This window comes from Monopterus albus, unplaced genomic scaffold (genome assembly GCF_001952655.1).
Source record: "Monopterus albus unplaced genomic scaffold, M_albus_1.0 scaffold95.1, whole genome shotgun sequence".
In the NCBI taxonomy this organism is placed as follows: domain Eukaryota; kingdom Metazoa; phylum Chordata; class Actinopteri; order Synbranchiformes; family Synbranchidae; genus Monopterus; species Monopterus albus.
Genome location: NW_018127975.1, coordinates 26604 through 45633, shown reverse-complemented (window position 1 = coordinate 45633; position 19030 = coordinate 26604). Strand labels below are relative to the sequence as shown.

At 41.4% G+C, this 19030-nt stretch overlaps 1 protein-coding gene across 2 annotated transcripts in view; it reads left to right on the top strand.

The window, feature by feature from the left end:
- Window positions 1–519: 519 nt before the first annotated feature.
- The window catches only part of mapk8ip1b (mitogen-activated protein kinase 8 interacting protein 1b), a 38715-nt gene continuing 20204 nt past the window's right edge, over window positions 520–19030 (top strand). The window contains exons 1-3 of one of the 2 annotated variants that reach the window (XM_020608815.1): window positions 520–1013; window positions 11623–11734; window positions 17891–18148. In XM_020608815.1, the coding sequence (XP_020464471.1) occupies window positions 940–1013; window positions 11623–11734; window positions 17891–18148 (444 nt within the window). In that variant the 5' untranslated portion in view covers window positions 520–939. Of the gene's footprint in view, window positions 1014–5619; window positions 5725–11622; window positions 11735–17890; window positions 18149–19030 lie in introns of those variants that run through there. The other variant, XM_020608814.1, reaches the window with a different exon arrangement.

Sequence of the window (19030 nt, the reverse complement as noted above, 5' to 3'; positions counted from 1 at the left end):
TCGGTCCAATCAGATAGTTAACTACTGATATCCACCTATTCAGTTCACCCCTCTCCTCTCTGTGGGAGCTGCTGGTGCCTTCATTGTTTTCTTGTAAGCTCCAGAGTTTGGAGGTAACAATCATGCAAGCAAAGTGTAGTGTTTTTGATTTTCAAAACAAATGACAAATTATGAGCAGTTTCAGGGATGGAGGATTATTTTGCTAAATTATTTAGGCCTACCTCCAAAATGTTGGCCTATCATAAACAGAAAAACAGCTCTGAGGTTTGTTATAATGCATATTTGATATAATATGGTGCTCTTAAAAGGCTTTATATATCAACCCCTCTGGTTCTGCATTTTCATTAGAATTCACTGTGCTTGCACTGTGTGTGACTGATGGAAGGTTTTGGCAAAACTGTGCAATGCCTGTTCTTCCTGGGGTTTGTTCCATTTTTTTCTTGTTCAGGGTTTTTTGGAGATTGGCTGGTCTAAGGACAGGTGGTATCCTATGCAGACTGTAGAGCTCCTTTTTTATTTGTGGCTATATATATTAAATAGTCTTGGTTTGTCATTGCTATTGGTTATAACATTTTAACACTTGACAAAATGAAGTAATGTTGCTACAAAGAAGCCTGCCCATACTAGCAACATGACCTGTTGCTCAGTTCCTCTGAGCTGTTGTACTTAGGCTAAATGCTGCTGTTTTGTGCAGTCTGTGTGTGGGCATGTTGTTGATGACAAGGACCAATAAACAAACTGTGGACTGGGTGCTAGCGTTAAACGTGCTTTCAAAATTCTGCAAAGGTGTCAATTGGCCATTATTTAGCCATTCTTGCACAATTCGACCGAATTGACGTTTTTTCTACAGTCCTCGAAAGCAGCACCATATCGCAGCGTCGAACCAGGTGCCTCTGCCGGGCGGCTTCACAGCCAATGGAGGGATTATAACGGGGTGGTATGGCGGACAGAGGAAAGAGGAAAGCCAGCCCGCCTGGCCGCAACATCCAGGTGACCTCCCCAGCCAGCTTCAGGTAAGAGCCCCGGCCGAGGGAGCGTGGGGATTGGGGCCGAGAATGAGCGATGAGCCGGCGCCACTGTGCAGAGGTGACGGCGCTGATGCTGGATGACCGGAGCCGGTGCAGCTGCGCTCGACTTTGCGGATTCAAGTCGCAATTTCTTGAGTCGCATGTTTCGTGTTTGGGTGTGTCTGGTCAGCAGAGGCCGAAATAAACCGCGTTCTCCGTGCATCTGCTAGAACCAGGTATTTTAAATATGTCGCATACTTTCTGGTTATCTGCTCCCACCGAAGAAACCACACCGACTGGACGTGTTCCAGCTTCTAGTAATGACTTCATATTGACCTTATTGCCTGTTAATTTTGTGCTTCCATCGGCGCAGTACTGACGGATAGTTTCCCCCTCAGTGAGTTTGATTTGTTGCACTATCACTGGTTTTATAGCTTGAACGTATTGTTAGTCGTTGCAACTCCACCACTGTGTGGCACTTGGGATTTTTATTGACAGTAGCCTATTATGACAGCACATTAATTTCCTATCACTATAACAGGCTGTCAGGGGAATATTATGCGTGCAGGACTCCTACTCATTGGTGAGTATACAGTACAACAGCTTTATCAGAGAACTGAAACATACTTATAAAAGAAATGAATGGTTTTAATTTTGTGCCTGTGCAGTTTCTTAATTTGAAGTAGCCCAGTTTATCTAGTAAAATAGCAGATAGCTGCATTTGAGTTGGCTTTGTGTGTTTCATATGAGCTCAACTGAAATCTCATTTGGTTACTGGACTGTTAAGACTCGAATAATTTTGGGGTCTAGGCACATTGTATAAGACTGATTAGTAATCAATTGGTCTCATTAGCTGAGCAGCAAATGAGCAGATTCCACAACCTCCATCACCAAAATTCAAGACACTAATAGTGCAATCAGAGATGTTTAATCACAGCCATTAAAGTTGTAAGAGATTAGTATCAAATTCAGACTGAACTTGATGTGAAAGTTACATGATAAAAAAAAATAGTTTGGGCTTTCAAAATTACACTTTATCATGAGACACCTCAGTTTGCAGCAAATAAAATAATGATGTGTTATAGGTGACCGTACTGATTTAACTAGAGAAAGGAGGCCAGATAGTCCATGACCTTGATTTGGACCAGTCCCAGAGCAGCCATATGTTGGCTTGTTTTCCTCCGTCACTCTCCTGGCCTCGCACCCTCTGGTCAAATCCGCCTTCTCTCATCAACCTGCTGGTGTTGGAGATCAGTTGATCTGCTGCTGTCTCTGCTGGTCTTTATGTGGAGATATTCAGTGACTGGAATCCAGGAGGGAGCAGCTCATCTCAGCTTTTTACTTTGTACCCCATTTTTAGGCACCTAAAATCTTAAGTGTAGAGGTGTCATGTAGTCATATGAGCTTGTGTACAACATTTCTGTATTGTTTATTTACATTTATACTCCTGAATCCATCCACGACCTTACATCATTGTAATGCTTCTCTCTTGATTGTGGTCCCTGTCACAAACCGCTATGATAAAACAAGGACTCTGATGGTAAACCTCGATCAGGACAACCATCCGCTGTGCTTTGTCTGTGTTATAGTTCAACAGCCTGAAACTGCTGCTTGGTGGTTCTGCTTTTGCTGAGCTTGTCGACTGACTTTTCAATTTTTTTACATTATATGTTTTGTGAACTGTTCCTTTAAATTGTCCTCTCGTGCCTTGCACTGTTTGCTTGTGGTGCATGAGGGCGTAGCAGGAGGTTCTTTCACATTAATACTGTGTTCCTATCTGTGTGGGTGTGTCAGCATGTATGGGACGTCAAGACTGGGTAGGACTCCAGTTCATACTGTTAAGGATTTCAGGAATCTATCAATAAGCATCATAATACAAGCACTAGTCACATTTATTAGCACAACCTAATTGGTTAGCATTTCAGTAATAAGAAATATTCTCATGATTCTATTATTCTGATAATACAAATCAAACTTATTAGAGCATATGTTTTAAAATGTTAAAAGACCACTGAATAATGAAGGCACAGACACGGTCTCCCTCGCTCTTCTTCTCAGACTACCTGACATAACCTCTTGCTTTTCTTTCATCCTTTAACTCGGGCTTCCAAACTGATATGGCTCTGCTGACAAGATCTCAGGCGGATTGGTTCACAGGGTGTGGGGCATGAAAGGGGTGTGAGGGTGTTTAAAGCAGGTTTTTAAGGCGTCGCTTTCTGAAAAAGAAGAAAAAAAAAAAACAGGTTTAACTTGCTCAGCTGTCCTTTGCCCTCAGAGTGGGAGAGGATTGAAATTAGCTTATAAAGATGAACAGTAATTGCTCTGGTTGCAGCCCCCCCCCACCACTATCACCACACCCTGCACATTCACACACAAATTATTTACTGCTGCAGCTCAATCCTGCTGACAAGGCATGTTCCACCTGATGGCATCTCCCATCTGCTTGTACAGTACATTTTCCTCCCTCCCCCCTTCTGTTTGTGTCTTGCTCTCTGCAAAAATCTAGTGAAATCTAATTTTCAATAATTGGATCAGAGAAAAATTTTGCAGCCTTAATATAATTGTGATATTGATAAGTGTTTTTACCAGGCCTTTGTTACTATCCTATTTATATAAGAAAGAGAAAATGTGCATAAATGCACATTCACAAACCGTCTTTAAAAGTCCTTTCAGCCCTTGAATACTGGTTGACTTTGGTGGATTTTGCAGAGCAGTTATTTATTTGGCCTAAAAAAAAACAGCAGGAAGCATTCCAAGTAAAGTAACCTGAGGCACAAAGGAACGAGTATGTTTAATATCAAATATATGTATTATTTTAGTAGAAAATAGTTCTGATTTACTGTTAAAGATGAACTGAAATTTGTGTAAGGGAGCATACATTATGTTTATTGAATTTCATTTTTCAAAAGAATAAAATCATCTTTGGGCATGTGCATGTTCAGCTTCAGAGTAGCTGTTGACTGATTAACAGAGCCAGTGGCGCTGTAGATCATTTAAATTAGGGCTACGCTACTGTAAAGTGGAATTCCTGCAGAAGCTTTACATTAAAAGACAGGTAGGCTTTTGATGTGAAACCTCTGTGCAGGGCTGAATTTTGTTGACAGTAGATTAACAGCAGTCACAAAATCAAATGGGTAGAAGTGTGACCGTGACTGTTATGGAATTAGTGGATGGGAAGTGGAAATTAAAATAATTTACAGTAGAGGAAAACAGACATAAACATGGCTTTGTCATATGTTTATTTCATTTTAATGTTATCAGGTTGAAGCAAAATAATTTTCATTATCAGTTTGTTTTTTTTAAGTATTAAAAACTATTTGTTTCAGTACCTGCATTATGAAGGCTCTGGTGCTATTACATGCACTGAGCATGTTGCCATGACCGTCGTGGCCCTTAGAGGGTTAATCAGGCCCTGCTAGGGATTAAACGTCACATAATACTGGGAGGCCGCTCTCTTTCTTTCATTCTTGCTCTTTGGACACAGCAATATAATCAACATATCAGTCGTGGGCACTTTTTCACCAGCTGCTAACTTAGTTTGTCCTCCATTTGGTGGTGGGTAGGTAGGGCACAGTGGGCTTGTCAGAGCTCAGAAACACCTCCTTGATTTATCGATTTAGGTCTTTGGGGGCTAAAATTAGCACAATTCACCTACAGTGTTATTATCCACATATAGTGAAATCAGCTTTGAGATGCAGCAGGAGGATTTAAGGTCAGCAGGGCTGGCAGGGCCAGTGGACTGTACAGTTCCCTGTGAATGGGCTTTGCACGATTCCACACGCACACACACACACACACACAAGATTATGAGAGGAGGTTTAGCCACCTGCTTAAGCCAACAAAGAACAGCACAGGTTAAAGGATCATGATGATACCATTGCTATAGTTCTGAGTCTTAAATTTTTCTAAGTAATGTGGGATTATTATAAAACCTTAGGGATATAAATAAGTGGATGAATTGTGGTTTTGTTTATAACCATTATGGTTAAAACGTTGTCGTGGGTTTTTAACCCTGTTTGGTTTTTTTTTTTTTTTTTTTTTTAATCAATCTTGCTGCATTGCCAGACCTCAGCAATTACCTGGGGAGAGTGCAATACTGTCTTAACTGATGATGACTGATGGCTGAGGATGAATGGAGAGAAAGAAAGGAGGGGGAAAAGAAAAAGAAGGCAAAATTAGGAGTCTTACATGACCAGTGGGTCTCATGAATAAATAAGCATGGCAGTATTTTACAGAAAGAGGGCGACAGAGGAGTGTCCTCTTATGCTGCTCCTGTTTGGGCTTACTGTGGCTCTGGATGTGCTAACACCGGCAGATCCCTGCAGCGGCATAGTAAATCTGAAACACACAGAGTAAACATCGCATGAAGAGAGAGACAAAGAGAGAGAGAGGAGTAGATTATATAACACAGCTGTTCTCTTGCAGCTTCAGCTTTTCTGCTTTAAATAACTCCCCCCTCTATCTCCCTCTCCCCCGGACTGAGCAACAGCGAGGCTCTGAATCGGATGCCTTTCCCATCGACCCGGACGAGCTGCACTCCCCCTCTTGCTCTCTCCCTGCTCACTCCTCCCTCTATCCTTTGCTTCTTGATCCCCTCGCTCCTTCTCCTCCTCCTCCTCCTCCTCCTCCTCTTAGCTGTGGATGCCCTCTTCACTTACAGTATGGACTCAGGAAGGGAAGGAGGAGAGGGATGGATGGAGGACCAGTGGGAGAAATGGTAGGGTATCGCTCTCATTCTACTGCTTTTTCTTTTTTCCCTCTGGCATGCAGCAACATGGCTGTGTGTGACCTTGCGTGTGTTCTTGCTGTATGTCATTCTTCTTGCATCTTTCAAAGCTCGGGACAGGCATGCCCTTGAAGGAGAATCTATGTTTGTGCTTAAAGCAGAGTGGCAGAGCACGCTCCAGAGGCTTCTGCTTTGTGTTGACCAAACATAGGACCAAGAAAAGCAAGAGAGCACGCGTCACACTACCGGTTTGTGTGTATATGTTATGACAGCAGGAGAAGCACTGTGAGGATAAAATGTGCGGCTTCAGGGTTTGCTGTCATACAACAGCTGATGCATGGAGCGGGGGTGTTTTATCCGGATGCAATGAGTCGGATGGGACGATCCTGGTCCTGTCCTTGCAGGAGGGAAAAGCTGATGAATGACTGACAGCATGCAGCCTTGTAATCTCTCAGTAGGAGTGTAAATGTGTGAATTATTGGTGAGAGTTGGTTCTGCATCTGCTGTGACAACTAAATATGGATTGCATAGCGTGTGAGGTGATTTGAATTGGAACAGCACAACAGAAATACTAGTCCTTTGAGATGTAAACATGGCAAGAGATGTGCAAGTGCAAAATATCAGTAGTTGTGTGGGCAGCATGGCTGTTCTGCTTCTGTTGATGCATTGGTAAATATTTAAAGAAATGTAATAATATAAATATTTGGATCAAAATCCATTTTGTTTTATTTTATTTTATTAATTTTTTGGTCCAAAATCCAGGGGTTTTGGTCCATTATTGGCACTTCATTGTGCATTTTCACTTTTTAACACTGGAAGCATTTTTCTGAGTTGACTTCACCACAGTGTGACCGTTTATTTATTTTTTCCTGTAAACTACAAAAAAGTGTCAACACAACTTGTAGGTCTGTAGGGTCATAACATCCCATTGAAAGGCAGGATTAACTGATTTTCACCAAGATTATCTTCTTTTCACTGAAACTCTTTAAAACTGTAAACGAACATTTGTAAACAAGGAGTAGGTAAATGTAGCACTGCTGGCATCAGGGTCATAGCTGGATTCAGACTGACGAGCTGAACATCGTGGCCTGAATGCGAGGCTATGCTGTCCTTCATTAGCACAAGCAGAGAGGCAGGCCGAGGAGGCACAAAGTGACCCCCTACTGCCAGAATAACACAGGAGTGAATCCCAAATCTTTGGTGAAACACACAGGAACATCCATGCCGCAGTTTTGTTGCCCTCTGTCATTTTGCAACCTACACTGTGAAACCTGGACTTTACCTACCTGCTGCTATTATCCCAATAATCTGGATCCAGAAAATCTGATTTTGGCAGCAGATTGTAGCTGAGAAATGACCAAGTAGCAGTGACCAGAGCTGAGTTTTATACCAGAGACAGAGGTTGAACAACCTACCTTTATCAGTGGATCACAGTCCAATTAAAAACCGTATTTACTGTTACTAATACTGGAGTAGTGGGAGGAATATAATACTTAATGGAATCACAACTAATAATACAAGAAATCAAGTTTTGATTTCCTAGAGCTGGTACTGAGCCATCTGTTGGAGTTTTTCGTGGAGTAATGTCTGTCACAGGTTCTGCATTTGTTTCCACTACGGTGCACCTGGTTTGGAGCTAAATTCTGGTGCTCCTCAGGAGGTAGTACTAAAATAAAGTACCAGGTACATGAAGGGGGAGGGGGCCGTGAACAGAGAGCAGTCGCCGGTGATTGGTTAAAGGTCAGCGTCTTCACGCGTTAGGCTTTAGTGTTACAAGGACCGTGTGCAGACAGACAGCTGACTGTTAGCGCGGTTCGAATGATTTGCTGCGTCTCATTTTCAGTGATGATGACACAGTAGATACGTCACGGGAATCTCTGACCTGGACAGCCCAGCCTGTCTGCTGTGTCAGCCTGCAGCGATGACTGACGGCAAGTGAGATGATGTGTAGTACAGAAACACAATCCCAGAGGAGGATAGAGTATATTCTAGGTTATTTATAGATTCATCTAGGAGAGGGATTTTTTTTTTTTTTTTTTTAAAGATTTGCCTAACTTCATTTGTGCATATGGATGTGTACTGATTGTTTGCTTATGTAAACAACAAAGTGCTGTATATGTATATGATCAGAAATGAAGGACAAATGCCTGTCAATTCAATGTAACTATGAGAAGTTTAGGACAGCCCCCTGAATTACTAAGATCTCAAAAGAATAAATAAGGTGTTTTCACACTATTAGCTTTTCCATAAACTAGGGTGTTTTCCCAGTGTGTGTGGGTGGGGTGGGGTGGGGACTTTTGGGGAGGTATGGACTCTACTTTTGAGATCAGATGTGTGGTTCGAGTCCCATTTCTCCTGAGTCCACATGTCGAAGTGTCCTTGGGCAAGATGCCAAGTTGCTCCCGGTGGCCAGGCCAGCGCCTTGTGTGGTAGCTCTGCTACCATTGGGGTGTGTGTGTGTGTGTGTGTGTGTGTGTGTGTGTGTGTGTGTGTGTGAATGGGTGGATGGGCAAATTTGTTAAGTGCTTTGTCCTGGTAAGGTAGAAAAGTGCTCTAAGTGCAGTCCATCTACCTATGTATCTTTTATTGATTACATGATTAAATGTTTGGTTCATAAATAGTAAACAATGAAAATTCCCATCAGAGTTCCTTGGTGCACCTTGGTGACATCTTCCATTGTCTTGTTCTGCTCAACCAAAACTCAAAGATGTTCAGTTTACCATAAGGGAGAGTTAAAATATCAGCAAATTCAAGGATCTTGAACTCTGTATGTGTGAAAAGTAATTTAAGGAATGAATCTGTTTATCACAATTGTTGCACATTAATTCCCTTATGGCTGACTATGAATTAACTATTAGTTGCAGCTCTAGACATGTACCAGTGAAGCAGCAGCAGGGATCTAATAATACATGTTTAAAGCTCAAAAAGATAAATAACAGAAGCACCTCTCTGTATGATGCTGTATGGTTTAACAGCACCACAAACTACATGGAAATAAAACCCACTCATCACATCTCTTCAACATTTTCAATAGGAAACCACTATTATGGACCTGAGAGAGAAGACCCATAAAGATATCCTTAATCATTTACATGAGTCAACAAAAAAACCCTCTGCATTATGTGCTGTTTTTTCTGTTGTCTGCATCCCTCCTTACCCACAATTCACTGCTGCAAAGGAGTCACCTTGTCCTACCTAGGTTGTTTATCTCCCAGCACTCGATTCTGTCCACATTGCTCCATTAATTTTTGTCCTCATGACTCTGTCCATCCTCTCACTCTCCACTGTCTCGATATGCACGTTCCTTGGAGTGTGATCTCGTGTCCTTTCCTGTCGCCACTTGTTCACCTTTCATTCGACTCCTCTTTTTGTCCATGTAAAGCCCCAGTTATAGGTCAGAACCTGCTATTCAGGGGCAAAATAACATGACATACTTAAGGCTGATTGGTTCTGATTTGTATCCTTGCAACATGTCTGAAGTCTTGCCTTTGCACTCCTGTCCTCTACCTACCTCCTCCTTTCTGTAAGTCGTGTTGATAACAGGCAGAAACTCAGGACCGTATCCCAGGCATCTCTCTATGTTGTAATAAATTACATTTGTTTTGAACTGATAACTTTACCCTCTTTGTTGCCACTCTGTGCTGCTCATGTTTAGTAAGCAAAGACAAGTGGAGCTGGAGACATTGGCAGAACTGATTTACTTAAATGAAAAAAAAAAACGTGTTATCGTTGCAATGAGGCATTTAAATGCTGCTGGGAAATTCTCCCCTTTCACCTTATAGGATCCTATTGTTTTCACCTGTACTAATATTTTCACTGCAGAGTTCACAAAACTTTGTGTAGTTGTAAAAGTTGGACATTAAACTATTAATGACCCACAATGACTCTGTTTACAAATGCATGAGTTACTCGTATAGAGAGATAACAAGGTATATGTAATGTCATTTTAAAGTAATCTGTGTAACAAAGGGCCTTCATAGTGGGAAAGATACCTCAAAACTATGTTTTATTCTTAACTTAAGCAAGCAATCTACACAATTCATTACAAACAGAAAAACAAATGCATCAACAAACCTCCATCTGTTACCACAGGTTATATTTTGTATAACTGTGCAGAGAGAGAAATATGAAATCAAACATAATTCACATCATTTTTACATTAAATTGTGCTTTTTGCTGAGCACACCTGATGAGTACCTTGAGTCTTTTTTTGAATCATAGTTGGTTTTGGAAAGAAATGATGTAACCTGCTTAAATGTGCAATAAGTGGTATTTTGAATGTTAACATTCAGCCAGATGACACGTGTGCAATAGCTGGAGATCAGAAATTAACACCAACTGTGCAGCTCTGCTTATCTTTAAGCCCCTTGTAGCTAATTGTTTTTGTTCTTTATAGCTGCACATGGACTGTGTGATTGTGCAGCTCTCACAACCCTTCTCTCTGCCATACCAATATATTGCTTTCCCTCCATCTTCCTCTTTCTTTCTGCTTCTCTCCCACCTCCATCATGGTCTTTTTTTTTTTAGATAGAAACGGCTGCTTCTGTCCAGGCCATTTAACTCCCGTACCCATCCTCTTGACACGTGACAGATAAAGATGGTCTCAGCTGTGCGTACATTTGTAGAAGGGCGCAGCTACAATACTGATGTAGCCAGAAATGACATTAGCATCATGCAGCAATAGGATTGTAGCTCTCCCGGTTCACCAGGTCTCTGACAGCTCACTTTTGTGCTCCTTGTGACCGCTGTCATCTTCTCTTTGCTCCCTCTAATAACGCTTTCCTGCTTTGTCAAATATGCCCCGGCGGCTCCTTAGTAAAGAGATAACAGGCACACAACATTATAGTTGGGTGGGGGGGTTAGCTAATTAAATCCTGCATCAGGACAGTACACTAACCTGACTGGTACTGGAGCAACACCCGACAGCAACAGTGATTAAAAAGCTTGTATTTTTCCTGGTTAAATCTAAAAGTTTCCTTGCTGACCCTATTGTTTTATTTTTTTTTTTTTTTTTTTTTATCTCCTTGGAGCATATTCATGTTCCTCAGATGCAAATTCATGCTCCTTCAAGTGCCACACACTGTAGTTTTGGCTCAAATAGCAACAAAATTAACAGTATACTTATTAAATTATTCCATGAATTGTATTCCGAATGAACATTGTGGCCCTACACGGGATGCCTGAAGCATTTTGTCTTGCTAAATTACAGATTGAATAACTTCTGTAATTTGTGTCGTGCTGTAATTTGTAACTGTCTCTGGAAAAGCAACTCAGTCATTTAGTTTGTCAGTGAGTTACAATCAGTTCTGTCTGTTCTCAAGGCTGTGGTGATTTTAGTAAGAGTAAGCTCATAGATTGAGCTCGCTGCCGCCTGTAGTGATGCATTCCCCTTCCACTCCTCTGCTACTACTACTACTCATCACTGTTGGTGCGTAGCTTTATCACAACTCTTTGCTCTTAACCAGCTGCCAGATGGATAGGAGGTCTCCCACCACAATCCCCCCAGCAGTTATATATTTGCTGTTGTCACTGACTAGGGGAGTGCATCTGGTTATTGTTTAGTTGTTTTATTTAGCCAACTTCCTCAATTTAAGGAGAATCAAAAAATGTGGAATGCACTTTTCTCTTTATATTTGACCTTTATTTTACCAGGAAGTCCCACTGAGATCAAGACCTCCCGTTTCAAGGAAGGCCTGGCCAAAATATATATATCGACATTTATGACCAAAATCTGTGACCCATGTTCATGTGTTTGATGTGTTACAGGCTTGAATTTTGGCTTGGTGTTGCCACCCTGTCAAACACACAACTCCATTTTGCTGAGGGATTAACACATCCCCCCCGTCATCCTTTTCTCACCCTTCTCCCCTAATCCACCCATTCAACTAGGTTGACCCATGATATCAGCCTAGAGGAATTTGAAGATGATGACCTGTCAGAGATTACAGAGATCACGGACGAGTGCGGGATGAGCCTCAACTGCAATGGCCCAGATATAAAGGTAAGCTGCCTCCACAGAGAGCTGGTTCTCACAGGATGTTGTGAAATACGCTTCTATTCTGGGAGGAAGGCCATTCAAACATGGTGACTCATTCTATATGTGTTTTATAGTTTCCTTTTTTAGTGTCCATACACAGAGGTGTAACATAGGCTTACATCACCAAAGTATGCCAGGTAGTGGGCAAGTGCCCTCGTTGAGTCCCAGCTGACCGCGGACCTTCAGATGTGCTGAGGTGCTGGGTGGGGTACAGTTTGGAGAATTCCCATAGAGTCTCATGTTTTGCTTTCAGTTTGTCATCTAACTGTTTGCACTTGGAAAAGTCACAGTGGAAAATCTGGAAGTCACTGAACAACCCAGATTGTGATGCTGCTATTTAAGCGTAGTGTCTTTGCCACCCTGCCACCCCCCCCCCCCCCCCCCCCACACACGTTTCATGCCTGCGATACTTGGCAGAATGTGGTCAGGGTATGGATGTCTTTAAATGGACCCAACCCATTTCCTTGTTGCAAACCTGTTTTACGCACAAAGTGATTCTGCTGCTGGTTTTGACTCATGTCACATGTGTGAAGACGTGACTGTCTCTTGTTCTGGCAAGTCTGAGCTCATTAAGTGGTCAGACTCTCCTCTCTGTGGTGTTTTGTCCTGAACAGCTGCTACATTCAGCATTTTTGCCATCAAAGGGAAGAAGCCAGAGACTGAAAGCCTTGACAGACAGTGACAGAGCATATGATTGCCCTGCTGCATCCTGGGTATCTAAATAATTCACACTGATCTGTTTACTGTTTGTTCAAGTCCTCTGAAACTTTGAAGTCAACACTTTGTTGCTGTTTGTAAGTTTGGGGAACCACAAGCACCCTGATTTTATCAGGGGTTTTTTTTGCATGGGAGGGCCATTGTCAAAAGAAAGAGAAGTGTGAAGGTAAATGTATTTTTCTGTCAGATTTCTCTGGTTCTTTTCCCAGTGAAACCATCGTCACCTCCTCCTCCTCCTCCATTCAGAGCCGCTACCATAACCAAGGAAACAGGAGGGGCTTTTGTGTCATTTACACAAGCAGATGAGTTTATTTTTATCTATGTGAGTCATAGTTGATTGTTTTGTGATGCTGTGACCTGACAGATTAAGAAATGCTTCAGTGTTTTCAATAATTTTTTTAGGTCGCAGTTGTCTTCTGTTATCTCGGAAGCTAATTATAGCCCAGCTTATTGAATGTGTGAGCGCCCCGCTGTGTGGTCTCAGTAATGTTTCTCTGTCTTGTCATTTTTGCCATGCTTATTGATTGTCACACCTTTTGTGTGTGCTGTTGCCCATCAGACACAGACAAACAGCCATGCAGTGAGCTAAACACACAGCAGCTGGCATTTAGTGTTGGGCAAAAACAGCAAATTCAATTAGTGATTACAAATCAGAAAAAGACAGCAAAATCAGGCTTCACAAAAGTAGGCAACTAGTTGTTCAACTCATCTATTGCTTACTTGAGTTTTTAATACTATAGATGAGTTTTGCACTGGTGAATCAGCTTTTTCTGTCATCGTTCAGCTCTCGTTGCAGACACAGCTTCATTTCTCTGCTTTATGTTTAAAAGTGCAGTGTTTGACAGAGGTCCAGCCTGTTTAAAAATGTATAAGGAGGTGGTGTAGCTGCAAAACCCTGAGTGGGAAAGGGGTTGTGAACTGTGTGCACTTTGTGCAGAGCCCCCTACAGTACACACACAGATTGGTGACCTCATCAGTGAGCTCCTATCCCAGGGGCGTTTCACAATGCATCTCACTTCCTCAATAATGGACTGTGACATGGGAAGAGCAGCACACGCCCTGGACAGGCGACTGTGTCTGCCTTACAAAGAGGGGGGCGGTGAATGTGTGTTTAGGGGTTTAGAGGAAGGGGTCAGGACGTTTCTGGTGCACTTTTGAAATCATCAGGTCAAACTGGGCTTCAGTTGCATTAGCATTTTCATATTGATTTAAATGCTGTTGCTAGGCAAAAGAGAAAATACATAAACACATTTTGATCGGAATAAGATCATTAAAACAGGATTCATTATTTTTTCTTATAGTGGCTCGTCAGGCACATCTGTTTCCCTAAGACATATACTTCTCAAAGACCCAGGAACTGTCATAATTTGCAGAAATAAACTTTGTTGACTTGTAGCCCTTTTTACCTGCAGGAATTTTTCTAAAGGATATAGGAAAGCTAACCTTGATTTTCAATGGCAGAACCTGCTTCTAACTTTACAGTAGTTTCTATAGCCCCCTAAAAAGTCGTGCTTTGGAGCTGGTACTGTACTTGTAACTTTCCAGTCAAGGAGCTGCCGAGGCACATTTAACAGTGTTGAATGGCACGGGCTAGTAGAAGAACCCAAACAGCCTGTTACAGGATTCATTCACAAAATAAGCAATCGTGTGTTGCCAGTAATGTCAAAGTTAGTTTGTTACTGAATTATAATTTTGCAAAAAATTGTGGCCATGATGATGCATAATTTAATTTGCTAATTGTAGTGAAGCAGACAAATCATTTCCCTCCACTTATTAATACTGCACCGTATATCTCAGTGTCACAACAGGAAACCTGCTAAAGAGAAGAACAATATGTTGATTCTGTGTTTTGTTTCTTAAATAAAACTGCTGTCGTTGTTCTCAGTGTAATTTACTAGACGTGTTTACCTCGAGTTAAATAGCGCTGATTGAAAAGCCATATGTTTTTGACAGTAGCCTAAAACATAGAGGGAAAAAAAGGTTTTCATTTATATATGTGTGTGCATGGCTCTAGTCACAAAGGGTTAAGTAGAGCAGCTCAGCAGGGAGAAAGAGGAAGGTCCTTCCATGCATATGTACAGGACTGAATGGATTAGATTAGCAGTCATTTGCTGTGTGCATGTCATTGGAAATGTCATGTTGGTGTTAGTTATGTTTAGGTGACTGCAGAAATGTCCATATAACCACAATACAGCATCTGCACACACACACACACACACACACACCTTATACAAGGAGAAGATTCAAGGCTTGCTATTCTGTCTAGACTGCCCTCTGTTGTCACAACGTGTTAGGGAACGGAAGAGAGAGAGAGAGAGAGAGAGAGAGAGAGCAATTTCTAAAAAATAAAAAAATGAATCCACTTAAACTCGACCTCTAATGTACAGATTTTGTAAATGATTGAAAATATTTATTTTCTGATTCTAAAAAGGTGGAGAAATGTAAAGAAAAAGGTATGGTCAGCACATATAAGCTTTAACATCACAAAATTTTATTAGGACTTGTGCATAAATCCTTTTATATCTGTTATTGATACTGAAATTATTGATATTTCTGATTTGGTAGTATTGTTTGAAAACCCTGTGGTTCAATAAAGATGAACAATTGTATTTAAAGCTCCCTAAAACACATTAGTGACATTATTAAACTATATTTATAAAGACCAATGTAGACAAACAGCTTTCATTAACCTAAAGAGGCAGGGAGATGTATGGAAACGCCAGCAAAGTAAGAGACAGGAAGCAATAAAACAGGAAAAGAAGGGAGAGATGCGAAAGAGACCTAAGAGACAGAGAAGAGAGAGGGTCCAGCAAAACACAAGAGGAGAAGCATACCTAGCTCCATGGCAACAGTGTGCTCTCATATTCTGCATGTGTTAAAGCTGAAAATACATGTCGTGTTGGTGCTCTCACACACGCACACACACACACCACCCCCATGGATACTGCTCACATCATCCGCACAAGACAGTAGAGACAGAGCTGTTTCATCAACATAAACAAGAGAACCCCTGGGGGGTGTTCTTGATACATGGGTTAACAGGTTAGCCGGGTAGTTTTGCCTGTTGTAAGATGTGTTTAAAGTATGGAGAGACTGACAGGACCCCATAGCCCATCCTGACTCATTCTTAATCAAACGGTACTATTTCAGTTGGAAGGGAAGAATTTATTTAAGTGAACTAAACAGTGAACATATTAGGGGCCAGACGAAGAGGAGCAGTGGTCCTACCACCACACAGTCAGTGTGCACTGCACTGAGATTCCCCACAAGCAGCAGGTTTTTATATTCGGGTGGCATTGTGAAAAATTTAGGAAAAACCTTTGAGCTATGATGTAGATAATTGTATTCTGTTAAAGGAATCTTATGTCCTGTTTGCAATACATCTACACCACATCTTTAACACTTTCAGCCTTTTTTTAAACAGTATTTTGTTATATTTAACCTGGTAGCTGTATGATTCCCTTGGACTGTTTTGATTGGACAAGAGCCATCAGTGTCTTCGGGGCAACAGCATCTCCTCTACCTCCTCATCGTCACTTAGCCCCTTGTCTCCTAGCAACAGGAGCCAGGGCTCTCTTAAAGGGCCCAGTTGTAATTTGATGTTATAGAACCTAAAATGATATAAACGTAAAACAAAGTAAGAGTTGAATGCCACTGCATTTTCTGGTCCTAATCTTTGGTGGGAAAATGTGAATAAAAGAAGAAAGGACAGAAAAGTGTTGCCTGGTGTGTAGCTGTGCTGTGATTACAGGGACAGATACAGCAGTGTGATGATGGTGAGCTGAAAATGGAAAAAAAAAGTGCCATGGGCATCTTCTCGTACAGCTAATCAGAAAAGGGAGTAATTTATGGCTATTGAATAAGTTGGATGGTGGGCAGGATGAGCAAGATGGATGGATGAAGGACTTATGGATAACAGATAGATGGACAGATAATGGAATGACTGTCTAAGCCTAAAATAACTGGTAAATACTGGTAAATGATCATTTGATTTTTCTGGCTGTTACCATTTGACAAAGGCGGCCTGAATGCATCATTACAAATTTATTTCTTGGCAACATTTGGAGGAACATTTGATACCTCTGGAAAGGTTTCTAGCTTTTTAGAAAATAATTACAGTAGCCCTGTCAAACACGCAAGCCTCTTCTTTTTTTTTTTTTTTTTTGAGAGATAGAGAGATGCATGCACTGAGTTAGCTTACAGTCTTCAGACATTAGTGCACAGTCTGCTTCATTTACAAAGGGAAATGCAGCCATTCACCACTGTACAGACATCATATTTAAGCACGATTATAGAAAATAAATACAAGTTTATAATCATGTTGAAATACTTGCATGATTTTGAGTTTGATTGGACTGCTGTTCAGTGAATGAAATGTAAAAAACAGGGTAATGTCAGAGGAGTTTTGTTTACTTCACAGCTCTTATTTCACTGATCTTCTCCCCAGAAATAGTCCAGACTCAGGGCTGTGGTGAATACAACTCTTATGGCAGCTGTTAGGTTGTTGCCCTCCTGTCTCTCTATCAGATCTGGTATAGCTCTTAAAGCAACATATTATTCATATATATTTTTTTTTCTACTTGTTACTTTGATTAATAGCATTTCATCACTGATTCAGGGCTCCCCCTGTGTATAACCCATGGATTTTTTGTAATATACTTTTGCTAATAGACCTGATGCTTTGTTTTGTGAGATTGCCATCCCTAGAACCTTATGACCAGAAAAAATGCAATAAGTACAGCCTACACACACACACACACACACACACACACACACACACACACACACACACACACACACACACACACACGACTCTACAGATTGTGGTCAATTTACAGAAACTATCTCTTTAATGTTTTTAAATACATCTTCTATCAGCATAACAAATATTTGGTTGACTGCTCCAAGAAGTAAAATGCTATTGCAGCTTCAGTGAAGAAACATCAATGGGCCAAATACTTTGCTCCTGATTGGTTAGGGCAAAATAACACCCCCACAAACAGAAAGTGACTACATGGTCACAATGTCGGAATGCACAATGAAATGGTAGTTCAGTCTAAGGCTAGATGAGAACCAAGATGGAATTTATTTTCATCAAAATACACACTTAAATGGCAAAAAGATATGAAACTGAATGTTAACAAAGCCATAGGAGTTTCCATTCTCACTTTATGACTGTATTTAAATGCTGTCATATGGAGACTGAGATGCTGGCAGTAGTGTGTCCATGTCTGATCTCTGTTTCAAGAAACTCAGTGTTGCCAGTGAGCGTTACTGACTGAGGACAGAGCAGCTTCTAATTGGCTGCCTCAGTCTCCTCATGCTGTTCACACACACCATGTCTTTGTCTCTCTTGCTCGTTCCCTGCCTTGACTGACACTGTGTTTCCTCCAATCCCTGCAGGGCCACATGAGACGAGGAACCAATAGCATGTCAGGGAGGGCAGAACTGGGTGCCGTTGGGCAGCTTCAGGCAGAGATGCTGCATTTGGAGCTCATAGACGGCGCTGACGGTTACCGCGGTGAAAAAGAGTCCTCAAAGGCATCCATTATTGCACCCCCGCCAGTCATCAAGGACCCTGCAGCACCTGTTACCATGGATACCTACCGGCCCAAGAGACCCACGACCCTTAACCTCTTCCCGATTGTGCCACGGACACAGGTAAAGCCTGAATTAACCTTATCCACACACACAGCTTGTGACAGATCACTAAATATTGATCAAAGCTGGAGGAGAGGATGAATGTTGTTTCAGTTCAAATTTTAGTCTCTGTGTCTGCCCATCTGTGTTGCCCCTCACATACAAAAATTACATCGAAAAATGGAAATATGAATGGACGACTTGTGTGACATCACCACCGGATTCAATAGAATCAGTTCTCTGAGAGGATGTGTTTATTGGACTGAACAATAGCCTCAGTTATCCAGACAGATTTCTTTTCCCTCAGTGCCTGTCTCTGTTTGTGTTTGAATGCTGCTGAAGTGCTTGTGACTCTTTGTGTTTATATGCATTTGGATGAGGCTGTGTGTGTGAGTTTTAATCACTGTTGATCTTGTGTGTCTCTCCACTTCCTCTTCACACAGCAGAACTCTACACATGTTACAGGTGTGAATGTCTGTACTAAATGCAGACTTCTTCATGTTCGAACGTGGCATGCTTTCCCTTGTTTTTTGACTTTACAATGTTACAAATGTGAATTCTCATCTTAGATGTGACCTAAAGCTCAAAAATGAGGTGTACTTATGTTCTAGTATTATTTTTATGCAGAAGCACCTGGGTTTATATACGTCTCACAAACTCTCCCTCGCAAGACTTTTTTTCTAACAAAATTAATTATTACGTGATAGTTTAAGTATCTCCTTGAATGGGCAAAAAATCCAGGCCATTACATGTTCATGTGAGCTTGCCTGACGTCCACCAGTGCCCTCACCATATTGGAAAAATGTTACATTGCCTTGTTTGTTATGTGTATTTTCAGTAAAGCTTATGTTAAGAAAAAAAAAAAGACATCCACCGGTGCCTTTGTAAAAGCAGAATTTTTTG